Genomic DNA, 27,248 nt, shown 5'->3' with positions numbered 1-27,248 from the left:
ACCGACTTTGAAAGGCCGGGTGGCACATCCCTCTGTGCTGGGCAAATCACTATCGGAGAAGCATCTAAGCTGGTATAATTAAAATAAAGATGGGTTTTGGTTTTGGTGGGGGTTTTTTTGGTTTTTTTTGGGGGGGGGGGTTGTTTTCTTGGGGGTTTTTTTGTTTGGTTTTTTTGTTTGTTTGTTTGGTTTTTTGTTTGTTTTGGTTTGGTGGTTTTTTTTGTCCCCCTGGGTGCAGCTATGTCTTCCTACTAATAGCAGGTTTTGCAAAGGTATGCTATGCAGCCTTCTACATGTGACTGTGTCACTACGGTGCTGGTAAAATAAAAAAGTGTTATTTTCTGGCTTTCTCGACCTGACGAGAGCAAAATTGACAATTTTATTGAAATCCGCAAGAAAAGGGCACCAAGAAAAGCTTTAATCAGCAGCTTCTTCTATTTGCAGCAGCCGGTGACTCCAGCCGTCTCTTGCTGCATTCCCTGTGCCCAGCGTGGCAGCCTGCCCAGCCTGCGGAGGCAAACCCTCAACTCGTCTGTCTGGCTGAGGTGTTGCTGTGCTTAGCAGCTTCTATCAGGGTGCGTGCAGTCCCGGCGGAGAGGATGACGGGGAGAGCTCAACCTTTAACTAAAAAGAGATGTACATTGCTCCACAGCAGTCCTCCGTGGTAGCTTCAGAGTGAGCAAACCTCAGTGCAGAGCCTGGGGCTTGGTGCATGGGAGCAGAGTTCTGTGCACTGCACAACCAGTCGTATTAACTTTGTAAAGGACTCACTTTTTAATTTTATTGTTATTCCTGAAATTGGTAAGAGAGAAGAGTCTATCTGTCTGAACCATGAGTAGCTGTTCAAAGAGATGCAAGCATGGGATTGTCAAATTTGCCCAGACTGTTTTTAAACTCATCACAGGCACTCTCAGCAAAGGTAAGTGAAACATTTTAGTTCATACTGTTCCTCTGTTCTGTTATGTTTGGGGGGTGAGTCTTGTAGGCTTGTGGGAGGTTTCCAATAGGGTTTATCATTTGTCTCTTCAGAGGTGTCTGGTTTAATTCTGGGAATTGGCTGCTCTGAAAGAAGTTGCTGTATGCAGTGAAGATTGGAGTTGTGCTGAAAACCTTATGTAATTGTTTCTACCTTGTGTAGTTTGTACCTGTGTTTATCAATCTGCCCTGGCTGGCAACTACAGTGAGTTATTTCAATGTGTTCAGAGAGGTGTTTGTGGAAACAATTGATGTGCAGCCTAAAAAACTGAAAGACTTCGTAACTTGTCAGTAACTTGTATTTCTCAGTGTCATTTTATGCTTTACTGTCTCTGCTAATTTGAAGCATGTGTATACCTTTCTTCAAAATCTAGGTTATTGCTTTCTGCATACATGTGAAATACCTTTTGCTTATATAAGTTTTGCTTGTCACTTACACCTTTTGTGCTTTCTCATGTGAAAGTGAAAGAGTACCAAACTCATTTATGCTGTCCTCTTTACTAAAATCAAACAACAAACAAAATAAACTCTCTCTTCTTCTTCGTAGTCTAGTAGTTCCTCTGTTGGTGCCCTAAGGTAAGTTATGTTATTTTTGTTGGCTATTCCTCTCATCACAGTTATCAGCACACCTCTGGCAGCTATTTATATGAGTATCAGTGATCTCTGTGGAAACTCCTGACAACTGTAAATAATACTATGCTTGAATGCTGCTTGCCTGTTGAAATGTGGTCAGTTCTTAGTTGAAGGTCAGACTTCTCCAAGTTTTGTGTATTTGGTTGGAAGCAGGGGTTGTTTTGGGAACTGATAATAGGGTTTGAACTAAATTATTAGCAGAGATATTAGTATAAGGATAAAGAGTCTCTGTTATGATGCCATTTTTTAAAATACAAAGTCAAGCTCTTTTTAATATAGTCATATTTAAAGAGCAAAAAAAAGAAACACTTATTTTTCATATAAGTTTAGAATTCTTGGAGATGTGTGGCTTTGTTGGCTGTTTGAGCATGCAGATGCTCTAGTTTGAATTTTAATGTTTAAGTGATTTCTTAGGATAAACTAAAGCAGGCTTAGGTAACTTTCAAAAAATAAGTATAAAAGTGCCAAGAACTGCTAAGAGCAGTTTACTTTTGCAGAAACTGGGAAAATGTATTCAATTGTTCTCTGTGGAAAAGAAATGTAGTTCTTAGACCGATTTCTCATATTAACATTACTGGCTTGCAAAATAAATCTGCACCAGAAAAATGTCTGTTTCACATTAAGAATACTGGACAGGTTGGTTGCTTTTAAAATCAAGGTTGGTTTAAAATTACATCTGTGTGCATGTAATTCTTCTTCCACTTTCCTCCATATTGTCCATACACTGCCACACACCAGCAAAGAAAGAATAAAGATTGTCTGTCATACAAAAGAGCTGACAGATTTTGGTTATAATTCATGATTAATGCCAAGATGCTTCTCTCACTATTAAAAACAAGTGAGAAAAGCAAATTACTTGTCATGTTCAGAAGGAAAGGTAGTGGTGATATCTGCAAGGTCTTGTTCTCTACAGCATGTCAGTATGGTGAATTTGGTATACTTTATTTGTACTTTTTTTCATGAGATAACGGTATACAGGATCCATGCTATTATAATCACAAGTGATCAATGGTAAATTTTGTGCCATCTGTTTGAGCTCCACTGAAGGCAAGAGGACATGTATGTTTCTCCACATGTATATCTAGAGCAGTTCATCTAATGTGGTGCTTTCAAGCAGCCCTTGTGTTTCTTGACATAATAAATACAATAATAAAATGAGACTGACACAGTTGCCTTTGCTTTGGTAATGGGATAGATGAAAATTTGAGTCTGATAACACAAGAGCACTTGTGAAGAGCTAGAAATTAAAGTATAAGATGTCCAAGACCTGTTTCTCCTGCCCCCTGCCGCCTTCTGAAATGTGCCAGCATTGCACTATCATGATGATTGCAGCCAATGCAATGGTGTTGTACACTTTTACCCACCTCTTTCTCATGCAAATGTCTCACTTCAAGCTGTGTGGATGAGATAAGAGTGTCTTCCTAGGTTTCAAAGAATTTTAAACTCTGAAAAACTTCCTTTTTTCCCATTCAGCTTGTGTTTTAAACTGAGAGAACCTAATTCAGGAAGGAATAAACTACATGAATTAGTTTGTTGCACAGACATCAAAGACCTGCTATAATTAGAATAAATGTTTCCATAAAGTTTCCTAAGGGAATCGTAACTAGAAAGTTATTAGAAGAAATATTGCTCAGAATTGCTGAATTTTTTAAAAAGTGTTTATGTTTGTTTGTATGTTCACCACAGAGCTTATTGCTTGGTATTTCCTTTAGTACAACTTCTGCATGTAAAGCCAAGAAATAGAAACTCTTGTATATCACTATTATTGGTTTTTTAAACTTACACCATATACATGCTTTTGCATGTTCAAGTATTATTAGCTGTGTTTTTCATCCCACTCCTGCCTCATTCTTTCATATTGTTTAATGTGAGAATTTACTTTTACTCTAAATATCTTTTTCAAGGAAAATCCTTTACTAGGCACAAGTTTCACTCTCTTATGCTTGAACCGTTTTGCGGGGTTATTGTAGGTGGAGATACTCCACAGTTCAATTGGCGTGTAATCCTTAGCTGCAATCTATGGCTTCTACTTGTTTTAATAATAGTTATGGTTATACAATATTAAAATGAAATTGATTGCAGCTATGAAGTCCTTGCTTTTACAGCAAGTTGTGAGGAGGTGTGCTGGTTTTGCATCACAGAAGTGATGTTCTAAGAGAAGCTGCTAGCAGTTTCCTCTGTGTCTGACAAAAACCCAGTCAGTGATTAGCTTTGAGAATTGACAATCTGTTAAACCACTGACAAAGCCGATAACGCCTCTGTGAACGTGCATGTTAAAAATAAAATCCTGAGAAGTCTCTCTTTCTGGCCTGAGAACAGGTAACAAGGCTGGCCTGTCTCGGCCGGGCTGGGCGGGTTCTGCCGTGGGGCTGGGCCCCATTGGCTGCCGGGCAGGGGGAGGCCAGGCCGTGGGGCTAGGCTAGGCCGGGCCGTGGCTGCTAACCTCTTGCTGCTGCTAGCCCAGGCCTTGCTGGGTCTGCTGGGCCCTGGCTGCACTGGAGCAGCCCTGGGCCAGTCTGGCTCAGCCAGGATTCTACCACCACTGAGATTCACTCGCAACCACAGGGTAGAAGGGAAGGAGAACCCACCCACCCCTGACCTGCTGTTGAGTTCTGACCTGTCTGTTAAAATCCTACCCACTTCTTCCCCCACCCCCAGCCCAGCAGCAGCTCTGGCTGCAAACTACCTAGCCCGGCCGGGGTCAGGTGACCATCTGCAGGCCCCAGGCAAAATACTTACTCTTTCACTGCTTCAGTCTTCCCTCGAGTGAGAGAAAAGGACAACTGCAGGCACGTAAAGGAATGACATGAAAACAACGAGGTCAGTGAAGAAGTTAAGTCCCAGATGGGAGGGATGAGGATATGCCTTAATCTTGGGGCTGAAATCCTCTTGTAAGCTTGGAGAAGAATGTAATTCATACATCAGACTCTTTTCCACTCTAATACATGAAGGTATGGGGAAATGAAAGTCTTCAAATTGCATATATCTTGAAAAGGCCTCCATGCTAAAGTAAGCAAATGTTGAAGTAGCTGTAATCCCATAAGAATTTAGAACAGAGAAAGAGAGAAGAGTGATAAAGACACTGTGCCCCTTGGGAGAGAAGAAGAAGACCTCTGTTCCCAGAGATGATGATGATTTCGAAGATAGATAAAGAGAACCTTTGCTCTTGAACAGCTCATCTTTAAAATAGTACCCCATAAGTTTATATGGACCATAAACACAGCTGTGAGAAAAGCTGTAAAAATGGGAAGGACTTTATGATTGCAGATGTTCCAGGCAGCTGTTATTCATGGAAACCAAAAGCCATGAGAGAGCTGTTTTCTTGTGAAGTCTCCATAAATTTACTAGAGGGACTCCTCTCCCTAAGTGAACTGCAGAAAGGCTATTCTAGAAGTGAGAAACTGATTGAATTGTTTCTATACATCGTGAGTGGGAAATAAAAGGTTGTAGGGGGAGAAGTGTTCTAATGGTTTTATTCTGATTCTTATTATTCTTACTTTTAGTTACTGTTAATAAAGCTTTTTTTAATATCCTTTTGAAGTTTTGAGCCTGTTTTGCCTTCCTCCTAATCCTATCTCACAGCAGGAAATGAGTATGTATATTCTAGTGGGTGCACTAGCATTTGGCCAGTGCTAAACCCACCACATTATTTGGTCAGGAAATCTCAAATTGGCAAACCTAAACCACTACAGACTGTGGCCTCTCCCTGCAGTAAGGGAAGTGTATCACATCTGATACCACTGTGCAGCCTCTGGCCTAGTTGGTATGTCCTTATTTACGTCTGCAACAAGTCTATGAGGCTGTAAGCCAAGAATTTCATAGTTGGTACTTCCGCAAGCTAGACTAGCAGATGTTGCCAGCTTCCTTCTTAGTATGTTCTTATTTGGAAAGTCTTAGTACCAGAGCAGAGGTTTTTGCATCTGTGCAAGAGAAGGTCTCCTCCACCAAGAGCTTTGCATAGTGAGATGTGTAAATTGAAGAAAGCATGCCTGGAGAAGCATGACCCATTACAGCTGGCATGAGCAGGATAACTCCCTCACTCTCCTTGGCTGGGATGGGTGTTCAGTACCTCCAGAGAAGATCATAGAAGAGGCTTCTGGAAATATTACCACATGTGATTAGACAGTAGGTGAGCAGAGCACCTTCACCAAAGTTGCCTTTGGTGAAGATTTGCCTGGTGAAGATTTGCCTTGTGAAGATTTTATGGGAATTTAAGTCTTTCACATTACACTGGTGTGTGAAATGGTGGTACATTCTCCATGGCCTGGAAGCAAGCAGGGATGGGAAAAGTGAGTTTGTAGAGGGTTTCCTATTGAGCAGAATGATTAAACAAGAAGCCTGTATGTGTGAAGATACTGCTAATACCATTAAAAACCTAGGAGGGAAGGGCCTTGCTGGGTTACCAAAAATGAAGCTGGAATGAGACCTCTTGGATTTCTATTAATGTGTTCTAATTATTAACACAAGAAAAGCAAGATTATTTTAGGAATCAATTCCTTCCAAATATTCCTTTGTAAAACGAGAAAAGTTTCTGCAAATTAACTACACTTTCACCTCTGTTCCAGAACTTTCTCTCTTTTAGTTGTGCTCTAAAGATGCTTGCGAAGGCACAAATTTCTGATTTTTGCTTCTCCAAATTCTGTTCCACACTGCAATTCACCTGGAACTGGTAATTTTTCTACTTTTCATAGTTTTAATTGCCTAATTATCTGTTCCACTGCAGTGATAAAGTCTTCAAACATCTTGTTCTCCCCCAAGCCTCTCCCAGCATGAAAGAAAGTATTCTGAGTGTTTTACAGCTGTGTGGTTTGTTTTGATGCTTTGTGAATTTAAATCACAGCTAGTCTTCTAAGATGTTATGTGAGATGATAAGGAAAGCACATGGTCTTTCTTAGTCATACTTAGGCTCTATCTCCTCTTAGGGGAAGTTAATCTTGTGCCTTTGGAGCTACTAGCACTGCATGACTCTAGCCTCTGAAAATGCAAGGGTAGGGTAAATGTTGCTAGATGCTCTAAAGATTCAGGAAGGTTCATTACAACTGTGCAAGTCATGCCAGAGTTCCTGTACCTGTGTGACATATGCAAAGATATTCTGATCATCCTGTGGCAACATAGCCCCTCTTCACCCTTTGAATTAGGGCTGCTGCCCTCAAGTTGAGGGAAGCTCTAATTCAGAAGGAACTGATGAATCAGTTATCTGTTTATTATGCTTTTCTGAGTGTTTTAAATCTTTTTTAATAAGGAAAGTGGTTACAGAACCCCTAATAATGTGCTTTTATAAACTGGAGTTAGAACTTGTCAGTGTTTACCAAATGGCCCTGAAAGGTGAGAGTTTCTGTACATACAGTGCTGTTAGAGGGGAGCTGTTTCTCTGTGGGGCAGAATAACTGTTCACTTAGAGTCTGGAACTACTGAAGCTTCACCATTCAGTACCTGATTCTAACTTTACCCCATGAAACTCTTTAGTTTCATTGCTTGATGGGGACTTTCGCATCGTGTGACTGTAATTTTTGTTTTGCTCTTTGAAAATACCAGCTTATCTAGTTACATTTTCTCCATAATGATGAGCCTTTGAGCTGCTAAGCAAAGTATACCTCTCTTTGGGCATGTTATTCTTTTGCATGTCTATGAAAAATAAACTTCAAATAAAACTATTTCTTCTGCAAAGGCTGTGCTACTTAAGGGATTTGAATATATGTGCATGCATTGCACTTTTTTCATCAAGAGCAAGATGAATTTTCAGAACTGAGGGTGAGAGGAGGTGGTAATGCTTTAGTCTTCCTTTTTAAACTCTCTACAAACCTCAGCCTCTAAACTAATGTCTGTGCAAGCATACAGCTGCATGTGGCTGCTAGAAATTTATTAGAAACATAATTATTTGCAATGTTGTAGCCCTGAAAAATAAGTATACAATGTTACTGAGAAAACAAAGGAGCTCTTTCCAAACTGGGGCTAGTTCAGTTGGGTCTGATAATTCATTGACTGCTCTCTCAGGATTTGGTAGTTGCCTCTTAGGCAAGGATCTCTTGATTCTCAAGAGCACCATATGATTGAGCAATAGTAGTGTGACAGTGTTTAAGAAATACAAGTTACAGAATGTTAAAGCAGTAGCTTGTTCAGAGTAGCTGATTTCTCGAGCAAAGGACCAGTAGGATGCAGTATATCTGAGAGTTTTAAGGGGTGTAAAAATAGAAAATTGTGGCTTGTATTTTTTTTTTTATTTGCAGTTGCATAATGAGACGTGCAGAGGGGCTTGGAAGGTGGATGTGTGGAAATTGTAATCTGTGTAAATATGTTATTGCAGTGAAGGATTGCTACTGACAGTCATCAAACACTAAATACTCCATTTAGTACTACATTTACAGATAAGAAGGTCACAAGTTTCAGTCTTAGCTGCATATTTGCTAGATCTTGAGACTTTTGGACCATTCAGCAGAGTAGGGCTGCACCATAAGCTCAAGAAGCTGTTTTTAATTTTATTTTTCATTCTGAAACAGATAAGATTGCTAAACATCAAATTTTGTTGTTTAGCTTTTAAATTCTATTTTTCCAGAGTGCAGTATATGCAAATCCCTTTAATCACTTTGAAATATGTACTTTATTTTGATATTTCTTCAAAGTCCTCTTGGTTGTCTTCCTCAAATGTCCATCTTTTTGCTGATCATAAACATCAAGGGTAATAAATTGCTCTTCATTATTATATCAGTCAGGCAGTGAACCTGCTATTACAGTAGAAGAGATAATACTAAATGCAGGTAAAGTTAAAGAGTTTACCAGTAAACTAAATTTTATCATCCTTTTCCACAACTGCATGATTTTAGGAGGGACAGAGAGGTTGCCTGTTAGGTGAAGGTATTTGTAAATGACAAGGCTCAGTGTCTTACATTAAAGAAAGGAGAGCAGTAACAGGATGAGAATAATGGCCTTTGAAAAATAGGCAGGATTGAGAAGCTGATATGTAATTGTCTGGGAAGATAATATTAAGAAAGCTGGCTGCTGTTTGTGGGAGTGATCCTCCTTTTATGGTAAGATAAGCACTCTATGAGACCAATACAAATGAAATAGTGGAAACACCTTAGGGTAAGAGCAGAAAGGACCAGATGCAACATGAACTGGCAGGGGGATTTAAGAGATGACAATAAAAGATAATGAAAATACACTGTAAATAAAGACAACAGCCGAGGCCCGTGCATTCTGAATGGCTCAAGGCTAATTCTTCCTTTAGTCTTCAAAACCAGTTTATGTGACCTGTTGCTTCACACAATTGCCATAGGAAAAGAGCAGCAAAGCTTACTGTATCTATAAAATGGTGTGGGAAAAATCAAATTTCTAGGCCAACCAACCTAACTTCCCTGAAAATTAATAAAATAATTAGGGGAAAACACCCAAATATTAGAGAGACAAGCCAACTGTGAAATTACTTCCTTTACACCATTCCCTGCCCACCTAAACAACATTACATCCCTCCCCAGCTAGTCAGCCTGTTTAGTCAATAATCAGATATGAAAAGACCCACAACAAACCAAACAGAGAACCCCACCTGTGCTTTCATTAGCAGAACTTTCAGAGTAGGAGTATTGAAAACAGAAGATGTGGTGCTGCTTTATTAGGTTTGTTTTGAAATCAAGGTATCTGACATTTTATAATCAAAGCAAGGAAATAATTGAAATAATGTAATTTAAATAGCTGTTAAAAGCCCATTAAAAATTTTATTTAGTTATGCTACCTGGATCTACTACCAGCTTAGTCTATGCTGTATTGCTCTGGTTAAGTGTTTGTAGCTGAGGAGCTCAGGTTTTTTTTATAGTTGCTGAGGTAAATTGACTGAAATTGGAATTAGGATCATGACAGCTCTGTACAACTTTATAAAATAAATGTTAATATTCAGTATTGTACAAAAATTAGTACTGTAAAATTAGAAAGGTTAGAGGTTGCTTTTCCTTCTCTGATGATGTCTGAGCTCTTACAAATACAAAAAGTGCTTTTATCTGATAGTTTACTAGTGATAATTTTACTCTGATATTTTTCTATCCTTTTCCTAACCTTTGCTTGTCCCCAGCTTGTCAGGGGTTGTGTGGAGTATCTGGTGAGGTGCTTCATGGTTTTTTGGTTTTGGTTTGTGGTGGTTTTGGTTTTTTGTGGGTTTCTTGTGTTTGTTTGGGTTTGTGGAAGTGATTTGTTTTATTTTCTTATTAATTTTGTTTTGTTTTGTTTTGTTTTGTTTTGTTTTGTTTTGTTTTTTGTTTTTGTGATATTGTGATACTACCTAAACTGTGTTGATTCCTTCAGAAGAAATCTATTGCTCGTGTTTTGAGCTGTTACTCTGTGGAAAATTTGTCTCTTGAAGGTGTTATGATTTGGTTCCCCTGGGTAGAACTTGGAAAGCACTCTTGTGCTGTCACAACTGCCTAGATGGGCACCAGTCTGGTTTGCATCTTCAGCTACTAGAAAGCACAAAGCAGACATTGACTGATAAATGCTATCGGTCCTCTATACAGAATTGTTTCTCCAAGCTGTGGTGAGACACATGGTAATGGTCTCATGGAATTAATTGTGTCTTTTAGTCTCTGAGCTCTTGAATGCTGAAAAAAGCCTATGTTAATCTTTAGAATTTGTACCATCATTTTTCATAGTCAGGTAAATTCTTAATTTCTAATCTCATCTCTTTGACTATTGCAATCAGATGTCAGTGTCTGGTTTTGACGTGGAACTGGGTTGAGTTGAAAAGATGGGGAAAAACAGAATTATATGTTAGTTGTTGATTCTTCTTTTTAATTAACTTCTATAACTGTTTTTTTTTTATTCTTAATAGGCTTAAGTATATTGCTGTACAGTGCTGTGATTTGAGGTCATGAAGTATTTTCACTGAGTCTTTGAATTTAATTCTTTTTTTTATATTGCTTTCCTGTAAAGTCTTGATACTTTAAAGTGCATAAATAATGCACATTTTAAATGCATAAAATACTTCCTCTCAACACCATCTAAGAGACTTTAAATGTCACTGAATAGGTGATTAGCTACATTTCCATGTAGATAAATTCTGTGCAACCATGGACATAAAGAGCGTTAACTTTCAGAATATAAAGTGATGGAACACGCATGTTGCTAATCTTGTTCCAAAAGAGCTACTGCAGGTTTTTATTCATACCTGTTAAAAAAAAAATCCTGCTTTCCAGTGAAGAACCATCATCAGACTGATTGTAATGTTCCATTTATTGAACTTTTAAAAGAGGACATGAGACTACAGGAGTTCATTTATTAATTGGTTTTTTTGTTTGTTTGTTTTTTTTTTTTTTTTTTCTTTTTAGGTGGCTGGGGACATGAGAGCTTCATTTATTAGGTGTCCCATGCTGACAAACCAATGTTTTCATAGTGCAAACTGGATCTGGAATCTTCTTCTGTGTAGCATAGCCAGCCTGTAGCCTGCCACCAGCTGTAGCTTGCTCAAGGGGCAGGCTGTGGCTGTGCCAGCCATCCTGTGGCCTGCTGAATTATTTCACAGCCTGTGGCTAGAAATGGAATAATAGGATGGTTCTATGGCCTATTCAGATGTCTATTATGTGAGAAAAGATATATATTTTATAACTGACCTTGCCTGAAAGCTTCTCTTCTTCTTTTCCTGGAAAAAGCAACAAAACAACAACCACCATAAAAACACAACTTGCTTTAAACTCACCTAAGCTGTCCATTGTCAAGCTGCTCACCTACAAACACCAACAGTAGATTTTTGGGTTTATTTTTTTGTTTATTTTGTGGGTTTTGTTGTCTTTTTAAAAGCTGTTTCAGCTCTTATTTGCATTTCAGACTCATTTTTGACAGATTTGTGCAGTACTTTTTTCATTCATGAAAGAGCATATTTATGAGATTGGAGCACATAGGTGAGGGTGTTACATGCCCTTTATGGTGAAGGCTGTGGTTCTTGTATTTCTATTGAAGATTTCCAGAATCTCTGTAGTGTTCATGTGCTTTTTGGTCCAGGCAAAATACCTTGATGCTTTGGAAAGCAGCTCTTGGGCACAGTGTTATGAGAGAATGTTTGGGGGAAAAAGCCCACCAATAAAACACTTTTGTCATCCAGATTTGTATGTTTTCTGACATAAAATGCATTTTAGCTGTCCTTACTACTCTCCATTTAGGATTTTCTAATATCTTTAAGCAAAACTTTATAATCATAATTTTGGAGCATGTATAATAGTTTGGCCTTTTCAACAGTCTGTAATTCAAGCATGTTGCTAACACTCTTTATGTATATTTGTATTACTATCTACTGGTGAAGCATCTGGTTTTTTATCCTCTTATATTAAGCCTCACTTATGAGACTAGTAGTGTGATATTATCCCTGCAGTTTATGGATTCCATTGCCTTAAATCCTGCTCTCAAGTTTGCCTCACCAGTTCAGTGTAATCTTTCTTCTATTTGCAATTTTTTCTCTAGTTGTAGTTATATATGTTATATATTTAAATATACTAGTGCGTATTTAAATGCCCTGGAAAAGCAACTGATGCTTTATCTATTAAAAAGACCAGACAGATTTGTGCTTTTCTGAAACCAGTTTATCATGTGACTTCTTGGAGGTAGATGTGCCAAAGACTGGGATTGGATCACTTGCATTCAATGCCTCCTTGATCTATGCTCAAAATGAGGTATCACAGCAGCCCTCTCCTGAAGCTGCCACAGAGTCAGAAAGTCAGCTGTGAGTCAGTTAAATACTTGAGGCTTCTGCTGAAGCCAGCAGTAACAGCACAATTGATACCATTATTTCTCCTCACTGTGTTGTAAAAGGGATGATCAGCATTCCTGAGCTGGTGCTTTGAATGCTTCAGGCTGAGCCACAGCACTCTGAGCAGCTTACATAAGCAGCTCACATCTGAGCCAAAATTTCACTTCATTTTTTTCATCTCCTCCGGTAACAGACCCAATCTTTTAGTAAAGTCTGCTACACTGAGACCAAAGCGTAGATGTCCTGAGCATAAAGCACAGTCAGTAGGACATTCTTAAAATAACTCTATTCCTTCAAAAAATGCAGAGGTGACCCTGGGGTGGCCATTTTGGGAGGAATAAAGCACTTCACATAATAAAGCAGTTCCTAACCTTGTGCTGAGCATTTACTTGATACTGGCAGTGTATTCTGGAAAAGGCTTCTGAGTGTGGCATGTTAAAACATCACAGAGTAGAAAACGCCAGGAACATTACAGTTACTTGGGCATTGTTGTCTTGTTCTCAGGCCAGCTAATCTGCCCCAAAGTATACTACAAGAATCCTCACTTGCAGATTAATCTATTTAGCATACTGACACTTTCTGAAAATCTGTCTAGAATTAGAAGAGGGAATCACAGAGCAGTTTGGATTAGAAGTACCTTCAAGATCATCTCATTCCAACCCCTCTGCTTTGGGCTGGGACACCTTCCACTAGACCAAGTTTCTCCAAGCTGTGTCCAACCTGGCCATGGATACTTGCAGGGATCCAGGGGTAGCCACAGCTTCTCTGGACACCTGTGCCAGGGCCTCCCTTCACAGGGAGGAATTTCTTCCCAATATTCCATCTAACTGTGCCCTCTGGCAGTAGGAAATCATTCCCCCTTGTCCTGTCGCTTCAGGCACTTTTCTAACCCTACCCTATCCAGTTCTCTGGGAGCCCCTTTAGGTGTTGAAAGGGGGGGGGGGGGTCTAAATTCTCCCCTCTAAGGCTTCCTCTTCTCAGGGCTGAACAACCCCGACTTACAAAAGGTAACTGCCTCAAACCAATCCTTAGAAATTTTTTTTCTGTATTAGTGGAAATACAGGAATTTTTGTAACTTCAAGCCAGCTTTTAAATTTGGAGTTAACACAGTGAACTCTAAATACTATTTTCTTTCTATTACCAAAATTACCAAAAGTAATCTCTCTGAATTATTTTGTGTGTCTTCTGAATAGTGAATAGTTTAGAGACCCTAAATTTAGTTAAAGTTTTTCCTCATTTCCTTATTAAAAAAACTCAAACAAAAAACCCCAAAGAAATTTTTAAAACTAAATCAAAACCAATAAACTAACCAAACTCTCCCTTTGCCCCCTTCAAATCCCCTGAATTAAAAAATAAACACAGTTCCAGTTACCCAGTTGGAAGGCATTTTGTTGTCAAGTGCCATGGGTTTATATGAGTGAGGAATCTCTGAGGATCAGCGTCTTCTCGATGGTATCTGCCCTGTTGCTGCTTTGAGGACCAGGTAATAACATAGCACAAATTAGCAGGATACTGAACTCAAAATTGTCAGAGGTAGTGAGAAGGTACCTGCTGTTGTTTTGGTACAGCAAGGACAAGCTAGGGATTCACAGGTGGCTTCTCAGCAAGTCACTGTAGATTCCTTTTCAGCTCCTGTTGCTGCCTCATCAAAGTTGGAGAAACATTATCTTATTGCAAGTTGATGAAATCTGAATCTTGCTAATTCAGAAAACCAGCTTCTTTTTACAAACTTTTGCAATTGTTTTCTTGGTGGTGGAGTTTGGGTTGGTTTTTTTTTTGGCCTAGGAGGAATGCTAGTTTTCGCAATGATAGGGCTGTAACTTTCATTCTTTTTCATCTTCCAGCACAATCACCATGACCAAGTCTTATTTGGCATCAAGAAGAAAAACTACTTGTAAGAGTGCACAGCACTTGAATAATGGGACTTTTAATAGTTTCAGGAAAACACTGTTATTCATATAGATATATAAAGGGCCTGTGCAACTAAAGTATTCATCAGTGTATAAAAATCTGTCCACATTCTTCCTGTGTTCCTTACAACTTCCATTTAGCCCAAGCGCTATTCCTGTAGTCTCAGCATCAATGCTGGTGAAAATTACGTACAGTCAAACAGATTTCAAGGATGAATTTAATCTCCAGCTGCTTGTGCTGCTGCTTCCTTTCTGCTGGCAGGCATTTTAATGCTTAATATATACCTTGATCATCTACTCTGCCTTGAGAAAGTGAGTTATGTAACTGCAGTAGTCACTGTTTGTATGGAAGCTATTCTCATAGAAGGTGTTTTGCTGGATCTCAGAAAAATAGCATTTTTAATCAGATTTATTGTAAACTTTATAGTGTAATCCAATATTTTAAAAAACCCAACCAAACAGAAACCTCCAAAGGTCATACTGCCTCTTGTGTGCTTGTAAGAAGCATAGAGTGTGTTATTAAAACTTCAGTCTAGTGAATTATAACTTTTGTAGATGAAAAAAGAATAGAAAAATTGAGAGGCTCAAAAGAGTAATTAATCAACCTCATGCACTGGAAAAACACTTGGTTTTGAAGTTAAGTGAAAGTGTGAAGGAAAAAGAATATCTGACTTTAAGATCTCAAAGATGTAGAAAATAACCAGTACTCTACACATGGGCAAAGCATCATTTTAAAAAAAAACAGTCTTCTGTGGTGTCTATACATTTTGTTTTCTGCAATAGAATATTTGGCTTTTCACATTAACATCCCATTTATTTCGAACAAAAGAGGAAATTGTGTTTGGCAAGAATCCAGAAAAATGGAGTTTCCCAATTTGTGTGTGATTTTCTCTCTGCACAGCTGTTTTTACTTGGAATTGTAAATGGCTGGTTTTCTCCCAGGTCCATTCGGGTCCAATCTGGCTAGCTCTGGACCCTAGCAGCCTTTACAAGGACAAAAACAAAAGATGGAGGCGCTCTCTTCTTGAGACCAAAGCCTTGTTTTTATTCCTAGATAGGACTCACCTTGGGATTCAGGCGAATCCCAGGAAAAGAGAGCTTGGGGGTCTTCTCCCAGGAGATTTAAGCTCAGGGGAAGGGGGGCAGAGGAATGGGGCCACAGCCAATGGGATACAAGTGAGGAAGGGGCAAGGGGAGGAGTAAACCTGGGACAAACCACTACCAGCAGGGTTTAGTTGGGGGGAAGACCATGTGATCAGTGCAGATTATCAAACATCCACTGTAAAACTAATGACTAAATAAACTATCTAGTGCCATACACATGGAATATTTCTTGTCCAAATAGGAGGTTTTACTTTGTTAGAGGAAAAAATTTGTGGAAAGTTTTTCTTTAGGTACTTGCAATGGGTATGAGTTGGAAGGAAATAACCATTTTTATGTAACATTTGATTCGCTTTATTTTTGGCGGCGGTATGTCTGGAGGTTTGTTATTCAGGTTTCATTCTGAATAAATTTTCATCTGCTACTAAGAGGGATAACTATAATTAGGGAGGTGAGGAGGATATGGCTCTAGGGGGTAGCTTTGGGAAGCCAAGGGCAGATTTCAGAGCAGTTACTCCTGGTCTTCATGTTTCATGCTGAGTTCTGAGCTCAGCAAGATCACGAATTTCTGCTCTTCAAACCCAAGTCACTGCTGAATGTGTGGAGACACAGGGTCTGCCAGCAACATCCAGCCTTCATAGATCTCTGCTGAGCTGGGCGGGGAGCAAAGTGATGGGTTACAAATTTGGCGGACTGAGTCCAGTCATGAGCAAGTTCTAATTTGCAATCTCGAGACTCTTTAAAACTACTTACTACACTTCTGCCTCAGCTTTTTATGAACTAACAAAGCAGGTTCTTTTTCCTTTCCTATCCAATTTGGTCACGCAAACCAGCTGTACCTGTGCCAGTTGAACTTTTCTGGAATGAGAGAGATTTGAGTTGTAAATAAACACAACTTCTGATGCGTGTCGCAAAAGTATGGTGTGAGGATGTACTTTCCTCCTTGTGGACATAGTTCTCCTATATTAATTTCTGGGAGTTAGCTTTTAAAAAAAATAAATTTAGCAGTCACTTCCTTTCATTTGCTGATCATAGTGAAAAGCAAACTCTGACATTGTTTTGTTAGTAATGTTGGAGAATTCATGTGCTGGGTTAATATGTCAGCCTTTCTTACAATAAATAATACAGAATTGTACCACATCAATGAAAATAATTAAACTGTAATGTAATTAAATTTGTATCTAAGCCCTGAAACTTCCCTGTGAATGATAGCTCTTACTGGTTCAACCGTGTGGTGAAAAAGCTTGCACCAGTTTTGTACCAGATAACAGTCAAATACAGTAGGCAGAAAGTATCTCATGTTCCACCTGTGTCCAATGGTAATTTGAAATTTGGCTGAGACAAACAGTTCTTTTCAGAGAACAGAAAAGGTCTTTCTTCATGCATCAGAGCATTCCTAGAAGTCTCGGCTCTGGAAACAAATGTATCTCTTTTGTGAAATATCTTGGTGCTAGGCATGTAAACTTCTGTGGTTACTTTGGCTTGCTGTATTTATTAAGATGTATTTTACTTGTTGTGGTTTAAGAATGGTATTCCTCAGTCGGAAACACTGCAAACCACGAGTTGCTTGCTCGCTCCCCTCTCCTCTTCCCCACTTTGATGATCTGGAGAGAAGAACTAGAGGCACAAAAGGCAAAGATCATGGGTTGCAATAAGAACAATTTACTGGGAACAGACAATGAACAGTAACAGCAACAATACTAATAAAAGAGTGTACGAGAAATGGTTTGCACCCGAGTTCTCACCCCCAACAATACCCTCTGCCGTGCTAACTGAGCTGGCAGGCAGCCATTTCCCAAAAAATGAGGTGAAGTGCTACAGGATAACCTCTGGATCCTGGCCATGCCCCCTCCTGGCTCCTGCAAAAATTAGACCTGTCTTGTCTAGAACCAGGACACTACATTCTTTATATCATAACTTCCTTTTTGTATCAGTTTTATAATCTATGCAAATGGCAGCCAGGTAGCCTTCCTTGAGTGGGACACTTGTCTCAAATAAGGCAAGGCTAAGATTTGAGTTAAATAGAAAAACATACTTTTAGTATAGGCTTCTTTACTATACCCTGTAATTTATGCATATATTTCTTTATATACAATAGGTGTCAGATAATTACAGTGCAAATTTTGTAAAATCTGTGTATGTGTATTTTTGTTTTAAAGGGCTTTCTCCCTTCCCAAAAGCAGAGAGATCCATAATAAAAAATACACCTTTTTGCACCATAACAAAGCTACTTTTCTCAACAGATGAGTATGCCTTGAGAACATACCGTATTGGTGTATAAGGGTATAAAGAGTGTGTCTGCCAGTGATGATGTATATGGATGTGGCACCAAGTGATTTCAACCAGACAGAAAATTAGCACCCCATCTGAAACATGGAAGAAGAGTTTAGTAGTAAAAGTGAATTGTAGCTTTGTAAAGCAGCTCTACCTCCTAAAGCCCAAGGAAACAATAGACTTACTAAGTCTGTGTGCTTATGAGGTATTTTCAGGCATTCCTGGGAATCAGTTTTATATTTTGTCCTTTTGTAATGGATTGCCATCCACAGAGGTTGCTGTTCAATTTTTTGCAATGCCTGCTCTTGAATCAACATCTGGTATATTAAGAGTAACAAAATGCCAATAAGAGAGGCAGAACAAATGTGTCTTAATATCTTCCAACAATCTCAACAATCTATGCTAAATATGTATTTTTTACTGCCAAGCAGAAAGAACAGAAACATACTGACTAATTTTTACCAGAACAATAATCAGACATCCACCAGTAAACATGAGTGTAGGCCAGAGGAAAGCAAAGAGGAGACCTTTTGCAGGATAAAGTCTGCTTAAAATAGCGTTGGTCTGTGTTCCTCCTGGGTCATAGTAACACGGGAAAGTCTGGTATTTTTTGAAATTGCTTGCAATTGTTTCTATTCGTGCTTTAACTTCTTTAGAGTTCTCCAACTTCTCTGGGACATATGAGCACTGAAATAAGAAATCAAGGTGATTCACTATGACAAATACTCCAATAAAAAGTTTTTACTTAAGTCAGATTGAGTGAAAAAGTCATGCTAGTACTGACAAAACCTTCTGTGGTTTGGCATCCCTGGAGATTGTCTTGGTTTCATTATGTCCATTTGCCATGCCATTCTTCCCTTTTTCCATCAGTATGTCTATGCCCCCAGTCTGCAGATTTACAGATTGGAGTTACATTGTTGGAAACCACTAACATACATGCTCAAAAACCCCTTCAGTCCTCGACACTGTCACTTCTTTATTACAGTGCCAAACTCTAGTTCCTAACAGAGCTTCTAGGCACTGTCACAGTGGGAAAGTGTTGTGCAGAAATTCACACTGGCTTGTCAGTGTGCACAAGAATGAAGTTGTTTCACTGCACACCTCTGGTTGTAACTAGTAGGAAAATACAAACATGGCTGTTGGAGGCTTCCTGCTTGTCTTTGTTAAACAAAACTATTTTGACTTGTAGTAATAATTCAGAGTTATTTCGTTTTCAGTGGAAATAGACTTTGAAGCAGTAATTTTTTGTTGGTTTTTGTTGTTGTTCATAAACTTTTTTTCCTTCAGTACTGTTTTGTGTATATAATAATGCTTGAATGTACTGGAATGGCCAAGGCAAAAGCAGGGATGGTTCCTGACATGAAAATTTTACTTGCATTAATGCAAGTAGATAGGACATGAAGAAGTTGCCTTCTTTTGCAGTGAACAAGGCTCTTATTTCCATCTATGGTTGGTAATTTCTGTTTGCTCCTTCATTGCATGTAGCTTTCCCTGAGACAGTCATTACAAAGACAGGCATTAGCTAGAAAAATGCTCTTCTGCTGAAGTGTTTTATGCTATTAGGTTTGCACTGTGGGAAGTTCTAATCTATATAAATGCTGTGCACTTTTAATCTGAGCATGTTTGTTGTGAATTCTGAAAGTACTTCAGTCTTGGGCATCCAAGATCTGAATTTTCAATTATTTGTTTCTTCTTTCTGTCTAAAATGTGCATAATTTTGCAATTTTCTCCTTTATTCCCTGCTTCATAATTTACACCTAAAAAAACAAGTAAAACTGGGATTTGTGCTCTTACTTTGGATGGTTCTAAACTTGATGTCTCTCGTGCTAATTCAACAAGGAACTGAGCAAGCCGCAGCTTATAAACCATTTGTTACAATGGGTCTTCAACTGGAGACTTACATATTTTAAAATGTTCATAGGTGTTGTATATTCATATTGGTGTAATTCCTTTAAAAGTATTAACTTAATATTTAATGTAATATTTAAAAGAAAATTTAAAAACTGTCATTTCTGGAATGTTTTAAAATTGCCTTGGTTTAAGCCCAGACTTTAACATGTAACACATGAGTGACTCCTGCTTTTATTGTGCTGCTTGGTTTAAAAACTATCAGCCCTTCTCCTCAAAGGTGTTAGATAGTAGCAAAGAATGAGTATGCAATCTATGTTGCAAGTACCTTAGGATTTCTTTCCAATGTATCTTCAGTCTGGTAGAGCATCACTTCCTGTCCTGAGGCCGTCAGATTAACCCACACCTGTAGACAGGGATAAGGAAAGATTTCCTCATCCTCTGAGCCTTTGCTATTTGGGCAGAAAACTTTGTCCTTGATGTTGGCTTTGAGTACCTTGCACACAGTTTCTGTTGTCCAAACACTACAAAAACAAAACAAAAGGTATTCCTTTGAAGCTCATCAGAAGCATCTGTTGCAAGTTGCATGTTAAAATACATCTGTGCGTGCTGGCTTGGCTGAAGTTCATAGCTGCTTCATCCTGCTGTGATGAACTGTGCCCACCCTGAGTCTGTGGCTGCACCTGGAAAAGGGCTGCTGTAACGAATAAGTTCAGGAAAGCATTTTTGCTGGTTTTGCTGGTTTTGCTGTTGTTTTTTAGGCATTCTGTGGTTTTCAGTTAGATTCTGACCTCTCCATCTGTAACCAGCTTCATGTTATTCAAGAAAGAAATATTGCTATGGATTTTAAAATTTGGTAGAAAATACCTGCAATGCAGTGCATGTCATATCTCAGAAATATTTTGACAGATTTCATTCAATAAGCCTCAGAACTCAGATCTGTTTTCCCCACTTCTCTTTTTCTTTATTACAGGGGCATCTTGCATAAATAAGTAGCAGGTTTTTTTCTGGAAAAAGTTAATTTTTACTCAAGAGTTACTTTTCTGTTATTGGTAACACATTAAGTTTTGCTCACAGAAGCACACTTCGGTGTCAAAGAAAGTTGAGAAACAGTCTCACTCCAGTTCATATGAAACTACTCTTGATACATGCATGCATCTTTTGTAATGTAATCTGGAGGCAGAAAAATTAATATGTGAAATACTCTGTTTTAAAGAGAATGTATTTCTAATAGTTTTGAGATTAAAGGTGCTCTATCAAGAAGAATGAGGTGGATGTCCTTGCTTTCTCTGCCATCATCTTGAAACATGAACAAGTGAGCTGCACTCCTTGTCTTGTTATTTTGATATTTTGCAAATTGATTTTATGTGTAGGTAGAACTCGCAAAACTAAATAAAAGGGTGGGCATTCATAACTCCTTCAGTGTTCATTACGTTCTGTAATATTTGGTGTGGCAGCCTGGGTTGTTGAAGGTGCTTGTTTCTTACGATGGTTAATTTGGAAGATACAGATTCTTGAGTGAACAATTTTACCATGACTTCTGTTGCTCAAGTTTTATTAAACAAGACTGTCTCCTGCCCATGAAAGAGCCTTTTTTAACTGTTTCTATTTATGTAAGACTTGGCTTTTCATTGTCAAGCTTTGATAAGCATGGTTGGCTTTTTGATTCTACAGCAAATGTTTTATTTAGTCTGTTTTGTTTATCCCTGAGGAGAATAATTTCCTCTTTTTTGTGCTCACTTGTGCCTGATGAATTCTTGCCACACTTTTTTCCTCTTCTGTTTTAAATCCTTTTGAGCTCTTTGAGAGCACTTTGTCTATTGTACAATGTACTTATGTATATTTTATCACTGTTTTAATTATTGTATATGATGCTAATAGCTTTGTTTCATAAACAAATGGCTCTTATTACCTCTTAGTGTAAAATGGTACAATGGTGATCCCAATAAAAAAGTACATCATCATGGAGCATGCAACCATTCCCAGTCCCAGGCAGAGGGCTCTTGTCTCCCCTCGTTTTTGTGCAGTCACCAACTTCTTTCCCAGCATGATTTAGTGTTGTGAAACTTGAACAACCTCTCTGTGGTGTAAAATAGAATACAGAAAAGAAAGGTTAAATATGACAGTTATTGTAGTTATGTAACAAGTTTCTGAAATATAATCAGTGGCAGAACAGCCCCATTTTTTGCAAAAACTAGAACTCAAAAAAATCCAACCAAACTTGCTGTGTTTTTTGTTATCATTAGACTCTTCTTTTACTTTTTAAATTTATTGTGTAGTACCTTAAGAAGTGTGTGTGTGTGTGTGTGTGTAAGCCAGGAGACTAGGTAGGAAAACCTGATAACTTCTGGGGAGAATTCTGTTAACATTCCAATTGTCCTCAGACCTAATTCAGTCTGTTTTATGTTGCTGCTTCTCTGAAGTTAGAGTTAGGCTAAAGGCTGCATGAAGGGAAACCTTCCCAGAGTAGAAACCTTTTTACAGTATGCCTTTTCTTCTGGAGTAGTTTGAAATGGTGTTGTCTTATTTCAAAAGAACTGAAATAATTAAAAATTTAGCATTTGAGATTTCTGACTTCTGCATGTTTGCTTGGCTTTGTCAATTCAGAAGTGCTCCAAATCTGCTGTCCAAGGAGTGTTGGTGTAACTATGGGGAACTAACTCTTGGCCAGAGTTGTCTGATCCTGAGCTCGGAACTGACTGGCATTAGCCCCTCCACTACTTTGACAAAAAGCATTTTAAATGATCCACCATTAACGACCCATAATGTTTCGTTGAAGAGAACCTGAAAATTATTGCCATGAATCCGTATGCCATTGAATAATTAGGAGTGATGTATAGATTTCTATAGAAATAGTCCAGAACTTTCACTGCAAGTTCACTCATCTCCAGTATCTGCTGCTCTGACAGCTGTGATTGCTGGTGTGTGGGGTTTTGTTTTTTCATGAGAACATGGCAAAAGCTGTTTTTATGGAAATGACAAGACTGCCAAGATTTGTGTGGGGTTTTTGGAGATAAGTGAGGAAAGCAGAGCAAAAGGAGAAAAAAAAAGACATGCATGCCAAATTAGTTTTTCTTTCTGTTGTGCACAGCCTTAGGCAGTGCTTTTTCAGGATTTTAGCTTCAGGTGTGTGCAACTTTTTAGTGTTCATCCTTACTGGCTGGCCTTCAGGATGGCACAGTTCCTGCGAAAATCCGCCTGTGTTCAGACTTAGATTTATATACAGTGTAAGATAAGTACAAACCAAAGTTGGCAAATAGGCTTTTCAGGTTATCTGTGAGCATATGTTCTCCAGCTGCTACAGGCTGGCAGAGCTGTGGTGACTGCAAGTAGGGGACCATACTGAATTTGGTGAAAGATGAGATAGCTCTCAAAGCTATGAGCATCAGCTCTTAAAGGAATGAATGGAAATATATTCTGAATGTTCTTTCCTTTCCTGCTATTTCTGGTTTTTCCGGGTAAAAGTGCCTCACTTTGACTGTTTAATGACCAAAGGAAAAAGATATTTGAAAATTAACATCTTGCTATTTTTAGACTGCTATAACACCTGAATGTTAGTTCTCTTAGCAATTAAAAAAAAAAAAAAATCTGTGAACAGTAAAACACCTTTGGTCATTTAACAGAACTTGTGGTTAGTTGCAGATTTTAAGAATATATTTTGAAGTTGGTAGTATTTGATACCAAAGTGGAAGGCTGTTTTTAGGTGTTCCTAGAAACTGAGTTATTTTTAGAATACTGAATTGTGTCCACTTTCATATTTAAGTCCATTTTAAATAAAACATCCACATCCACTGTGAATTTTGCATACAGCATTTTGAAAGGAGTTGTTTTTCTGATCATCACATATAATTCACTGGCACTATAAGAAGCATCTCAATTTGAAAATTGCCATAGATGATCTTTCCTTGTTTACTGTCGTTTGAGTTTAATACAGAAGGTGAGCTAATGCCCTTAAGTAAGGTTGTACTGTGTTTTGCTTGGTTAGTGGGGCTATAGGTAGAACATCTGGTATCAAATGCTCCCAGCAGACTTGTGCTGCGCCTGCATATTCACATGTAAATATGTGGAGAGGTGTGTGCAGCAAGGAAACTTGCACAGTAAGTGTCAGTGACTGTTCCTTAAAAGCTGCCATCATTTGTTTTAGTTTGGAAAATCGGAAATAAAAAAACTTAAAGAATTCCAAAGTACTTAAAATATCAGAATACTGTGCAACACAGTACCTTAATACCAATTGTTATTAAACTGGCTCTCCTTTACATAATGTGCAGCTTGGTCAGAGGGAAGTGGAATAAGGGAACATTATCAGGCCTGGAGCACAGGCCCTGAGACCAAATGGTACTGAAGTAGCAGGTCCTTATGCCATGGTGGGGAGATAATGATAGATCAGTGAAAACTTGTGTAATTAATTAGAAATTCTTACATACAGTAATAATGATTAATCTTTAATTTTCTGTGAGAAATTGAAAAAAATGAAAGGCTGGTACTGCCACTGTGACTTGTGGAAAACTTCTAGTGTCCTAGAGCTGTTAACGTATTGAATTTTGATAAACCATAATATTTATGGAGCTGTCCCATTTACATTGAGAAACAATGGGTGAATCAACCCCCTTGTTACATGGAAAACAAGAACTGTGGGACTATTAACCGAAGAATTAATAAGAAATCTAATTGCTTCAAAAGTCTGCTTGAATGCCAGCCACATATGCAGTGGATGTACCACTAAACTCCTCCTCCTAATAATCTAAAACTAGCAGACCATCTCTTTAAGACACAAAAGGAACTTGTATGTGTTAATAGGAAATTTTTCTTAAGTGGCCCAGAGGTTAAATGCAGCATTGTTCCTCATCCTTACACCAGACAGACTGCCTAACCCTGGCTCTCTGCAAGGGCTGCTAAGTGATGCTGTTTGCCTATGTTCACCCAGTTCAGATAACTGCTTCACCCCAAAGGGAATAAGGACATGTACATTATGCAGAGAATATTAACAAGGAAGATTAATCTAAAAATAAGCATAAAAAATAACCAGCTAGGTCTTCAGGCAATGTAAAACAGGGGTGCTTACATAATTGTTGTGTTGCTGTTGTAAATGTGGTCCCTAAAATGGAAATACACATTTTCTGGTGCATTTTTTTCTGCTTTCAAATGTAGAAGACCAGAAAAACATGTAACACTATTTCATGCATGTACAGAAGAATTTAAGAGGAAACACAGGGCTGCAAAGGAAACCCATATGCTTTTTTTTTCTTTCTTACATAAACATTCCTACGTACTACTGCTGAAAATACTTAATTTTCTGGCTCTCAAGACAAAGCAAAGTTGCATACATACAGAAAACCACATTTCCTTGGAATTTATTCATTGTTTTAATGGTTAATTTATTTTCTGATTACAAGTATCTTGTCTCCTTGCTCTATGTATATTAGAAGGAGCATTGAAATAGCTGGTTTAGTGTTTCCTCTGATGAAACCATTAAATCTTTTTAAATTAAACACTGCAGAAAAATTGATTTACCCAGGAGCTCTGAGTAAAATTGAACTGGAAGATGTTGAAGCGTAGAAAGCAAGGCTTAGTCCAGCCTTCAAGAGAAAATGTAAATGTATTTTTGTACTGCAGATTTTATGTGGTGGTTCCATACCTATTAGGAATGTATAAACTGCAAATGTTTTGATAATGTTCCCTCTGCCTAATCTTCTTCAATCCAGTTAAATTATACAGTTCATTAGCTATGCATTTTCAATGTATAATAATTGCATTCATAGGTGCTAGTGATGATCTTAGGGATGCCATCCGCTCAGGTTTTGAATAGTCCCCTATTTTAATTAGAAAAATATTTGATGCTTGGCAGGAAATCTCCACCTCCTCCTCCTCTCTCATCTTTTGAGGAGTTTCCAGTGGTGTGACCTCAGATGGGACCTCTCCCTCAAGCTATTAACCTGCTCTTAATTTTGGTAAGGTATGAGTAGCACTGATGAATTCACCTCACTTGCAGAAGAAAGGCTGCTGAATCCCTCTACTGAATTTAAATTGGGAATCAATATTAACAGTGAGATAGTGTTGTGGTTTTTTGGTTTGGTTTTTCTTTGAGCTGATTTATCCCATACTATATGGTGAATCTTTAGTGAATATTTATGTATTGCTTTCAGATGAACATTATGTTCTAATACAGCATCATACCAAGAAGAGTGATGGAAGTCATCTACATCTCTAAAGTGATGAGGACTTTTTAAACAGGCCTGTACCTGTTGGCCTGTATTGCTTCTGCATGCAAAACAGCCATTTGTTTTCCCTGTCAAATGCAAACTTAAGCCACCTTGTTTTATTCTCAAAACATCTTGTATAGACAAAATAAAAATTGCCAGCTTTGCTGGATTTGTAAGAGGAGCACAGTACTTAGGGACAGTTTACTGGCCCAAATGCTTTTTGTGAGAACCAGTAGGCAAAAGTTTTAGATTTATAAATATGAGCTCTGTACTGGTTATGTTACTGGAACAGCACTCATATTTACATACTTAGGACTCTCTCTAGATAGAGTTAGTTTGATCATTGGCACTTGCTTATCTGTGTTTCCATGGGTACTTCAACACTGCTTGATTCTTCCTTCCTGTTTCAATCCTACGCTCATCATTTTTTCATCTCCACCACTTACAACAGGCTGTAGTCAAAACTGCATTTCTGTTAGCACTTTCTTTCCCTTTCCCCAGTCTCTAGCAGTTACAGGCATTTCTTGCTTGTAGTGGGGAAGTGCTGTGAATGGGGAACACCAATTTTTTCATTACTTAATAAGCTTTCTGTGTGTCTGGGACCACAAATACTGTATGTTACAGAATGAGGTGATGCTGAGCCTCAATGAAAAAGTGCACAGAAAAGTATCTCATGTAGTTGTGTTGGAAACCCAAAACAGCAATATTTTGTCTGTGTAACATGATACAATGTTTATTTTATGAAATATGCTGTATAATTTTGCTTTATTACTGAACTGTTTACCAGATGTGCCACTAGAGTGAATTAAAGAAGTTGGATTTTTAATTGTCTAAAAACATACGCAGTTGTCTAGGACTAATTCTATTAGCTTTTAAACATTTTTTTTTTCTTAAAAAAAGAAAAAAGAAGACAGAACTTACTTGCTTAGTTCAGCTGTTCTGAAATCTTTCTGGAGTACTTGAATACTTTTTCCTTTCATTCTGTGCTGTAGAGGGCTGCACAGAAGGAACCAGTTTAAGACCAGATTTTTGAGACGCCTTCAAGAGTTCATGTGCCTGGTTTCTCTCTAACTTAGGGGTAGGTAAACACCACCTCCAGAGTAATGCTGAAAACCCAAAGCCATGAAACTTCTGAGAGCAAAAGTGCATTTACCATTAAAATGAATAAGAACTATGGTCTTATATGAGCTACAGGCTCTTAATTTATGAAAATATTATTGTTACCTTTGCTAACAGTTGTGAAGAATGATCAGATTGCATCCAGTTACAAAAAAAGATAACTAAGTCTGCATGCTACAGAAAAGCTATCTGCCCTGTCCTCCATACTGCTGCAGATACAAAAAGCCTTTTGCTTCCCAAAACACTGTACTTTTAAAAACACAAAGCTATCATATGCTCCCAAGGAAAAAGAGTTGTTTAGAAATATACTTACAGTTTTTGATTAAATGCTGCTTTCTCTGATGAAAAAAGTCTGTTACATTACAGACTTTTTATTTTTTTTTTTCCTTTCCTGTACGTCGCTGGGTTTGCTTTGCTGTGGCTGAACTCCTAACTTAATTCCCCTCTTACAAAACCTTTTGTAACCAT

General features: G+C 38.2%; 2 protein-coding genes across 2 annotated transcripts in view; one reads left to right on the top strand and one right to left on the bottom strand.

The window, feature by feature from the left end:
• The first annotated feature begins 529 nt into the window (after positions 1-529).
• Positions 530-27,248, top strand: part of KCNIP1 (potassium voltage-gated channel interacting protein 1) — a 292,230-nt gene continuing 265,511 nt past the window's right edge. The window contains exon 1 of the mRNA XM_064388276.1: positions 530-919. Coding sequence (XP_064244346.1) covers positions 832-919 — 88 coding nt within the window. The 5' untranslated portion in view covers positions 530-831. The remainder of the gene's footprint in view (positions 920-27,248) is intronic.
• KCNMB1 (potassium calcium-activated channel subfamily M regulatory beta subunit 1) lies at positions 17,582-27,243 on the bottom strand. The gene is made up of 4 exons (XM_064388283.1): positions 27,094-27,243; positions 21,374-21,541; positions 19,790-19,985; positions 17,582-18,300 (listed from the first exon to the last, which is right to left on the bottom strand). The coding sequence occupies exons 2-4, from the start codon at positions 21,508-21,510 to the stop codon at positions 18,031-18,033; spliced, it is 603 nt and encodes a 200-aa protein (XP_064244353.1). The 5' UTR covers positions 21,511-21,541; positions 27,094-27,243; the 3' UTR covers positions 17,582-18,030.

This window comes from Passer domesticus, chromosome 13, assembly GCF_036417665.1.
Source record: "Passer domesticus isolate bPasDom1 chromosome 13, bPasDom1.hap1, whole genome shotgun sequence".
Taxonomy (NCBI): Eukaryota; Metazoa; Chordata; class Aves; order Passeriformes; family Passeridae; genus Passer; species Passer domesticus.
The sequence above is the reverse complement of the archived record's forward strand: the minus strand, read 5'-3'. Positions and strand labels throughout refer to the sequence as shown.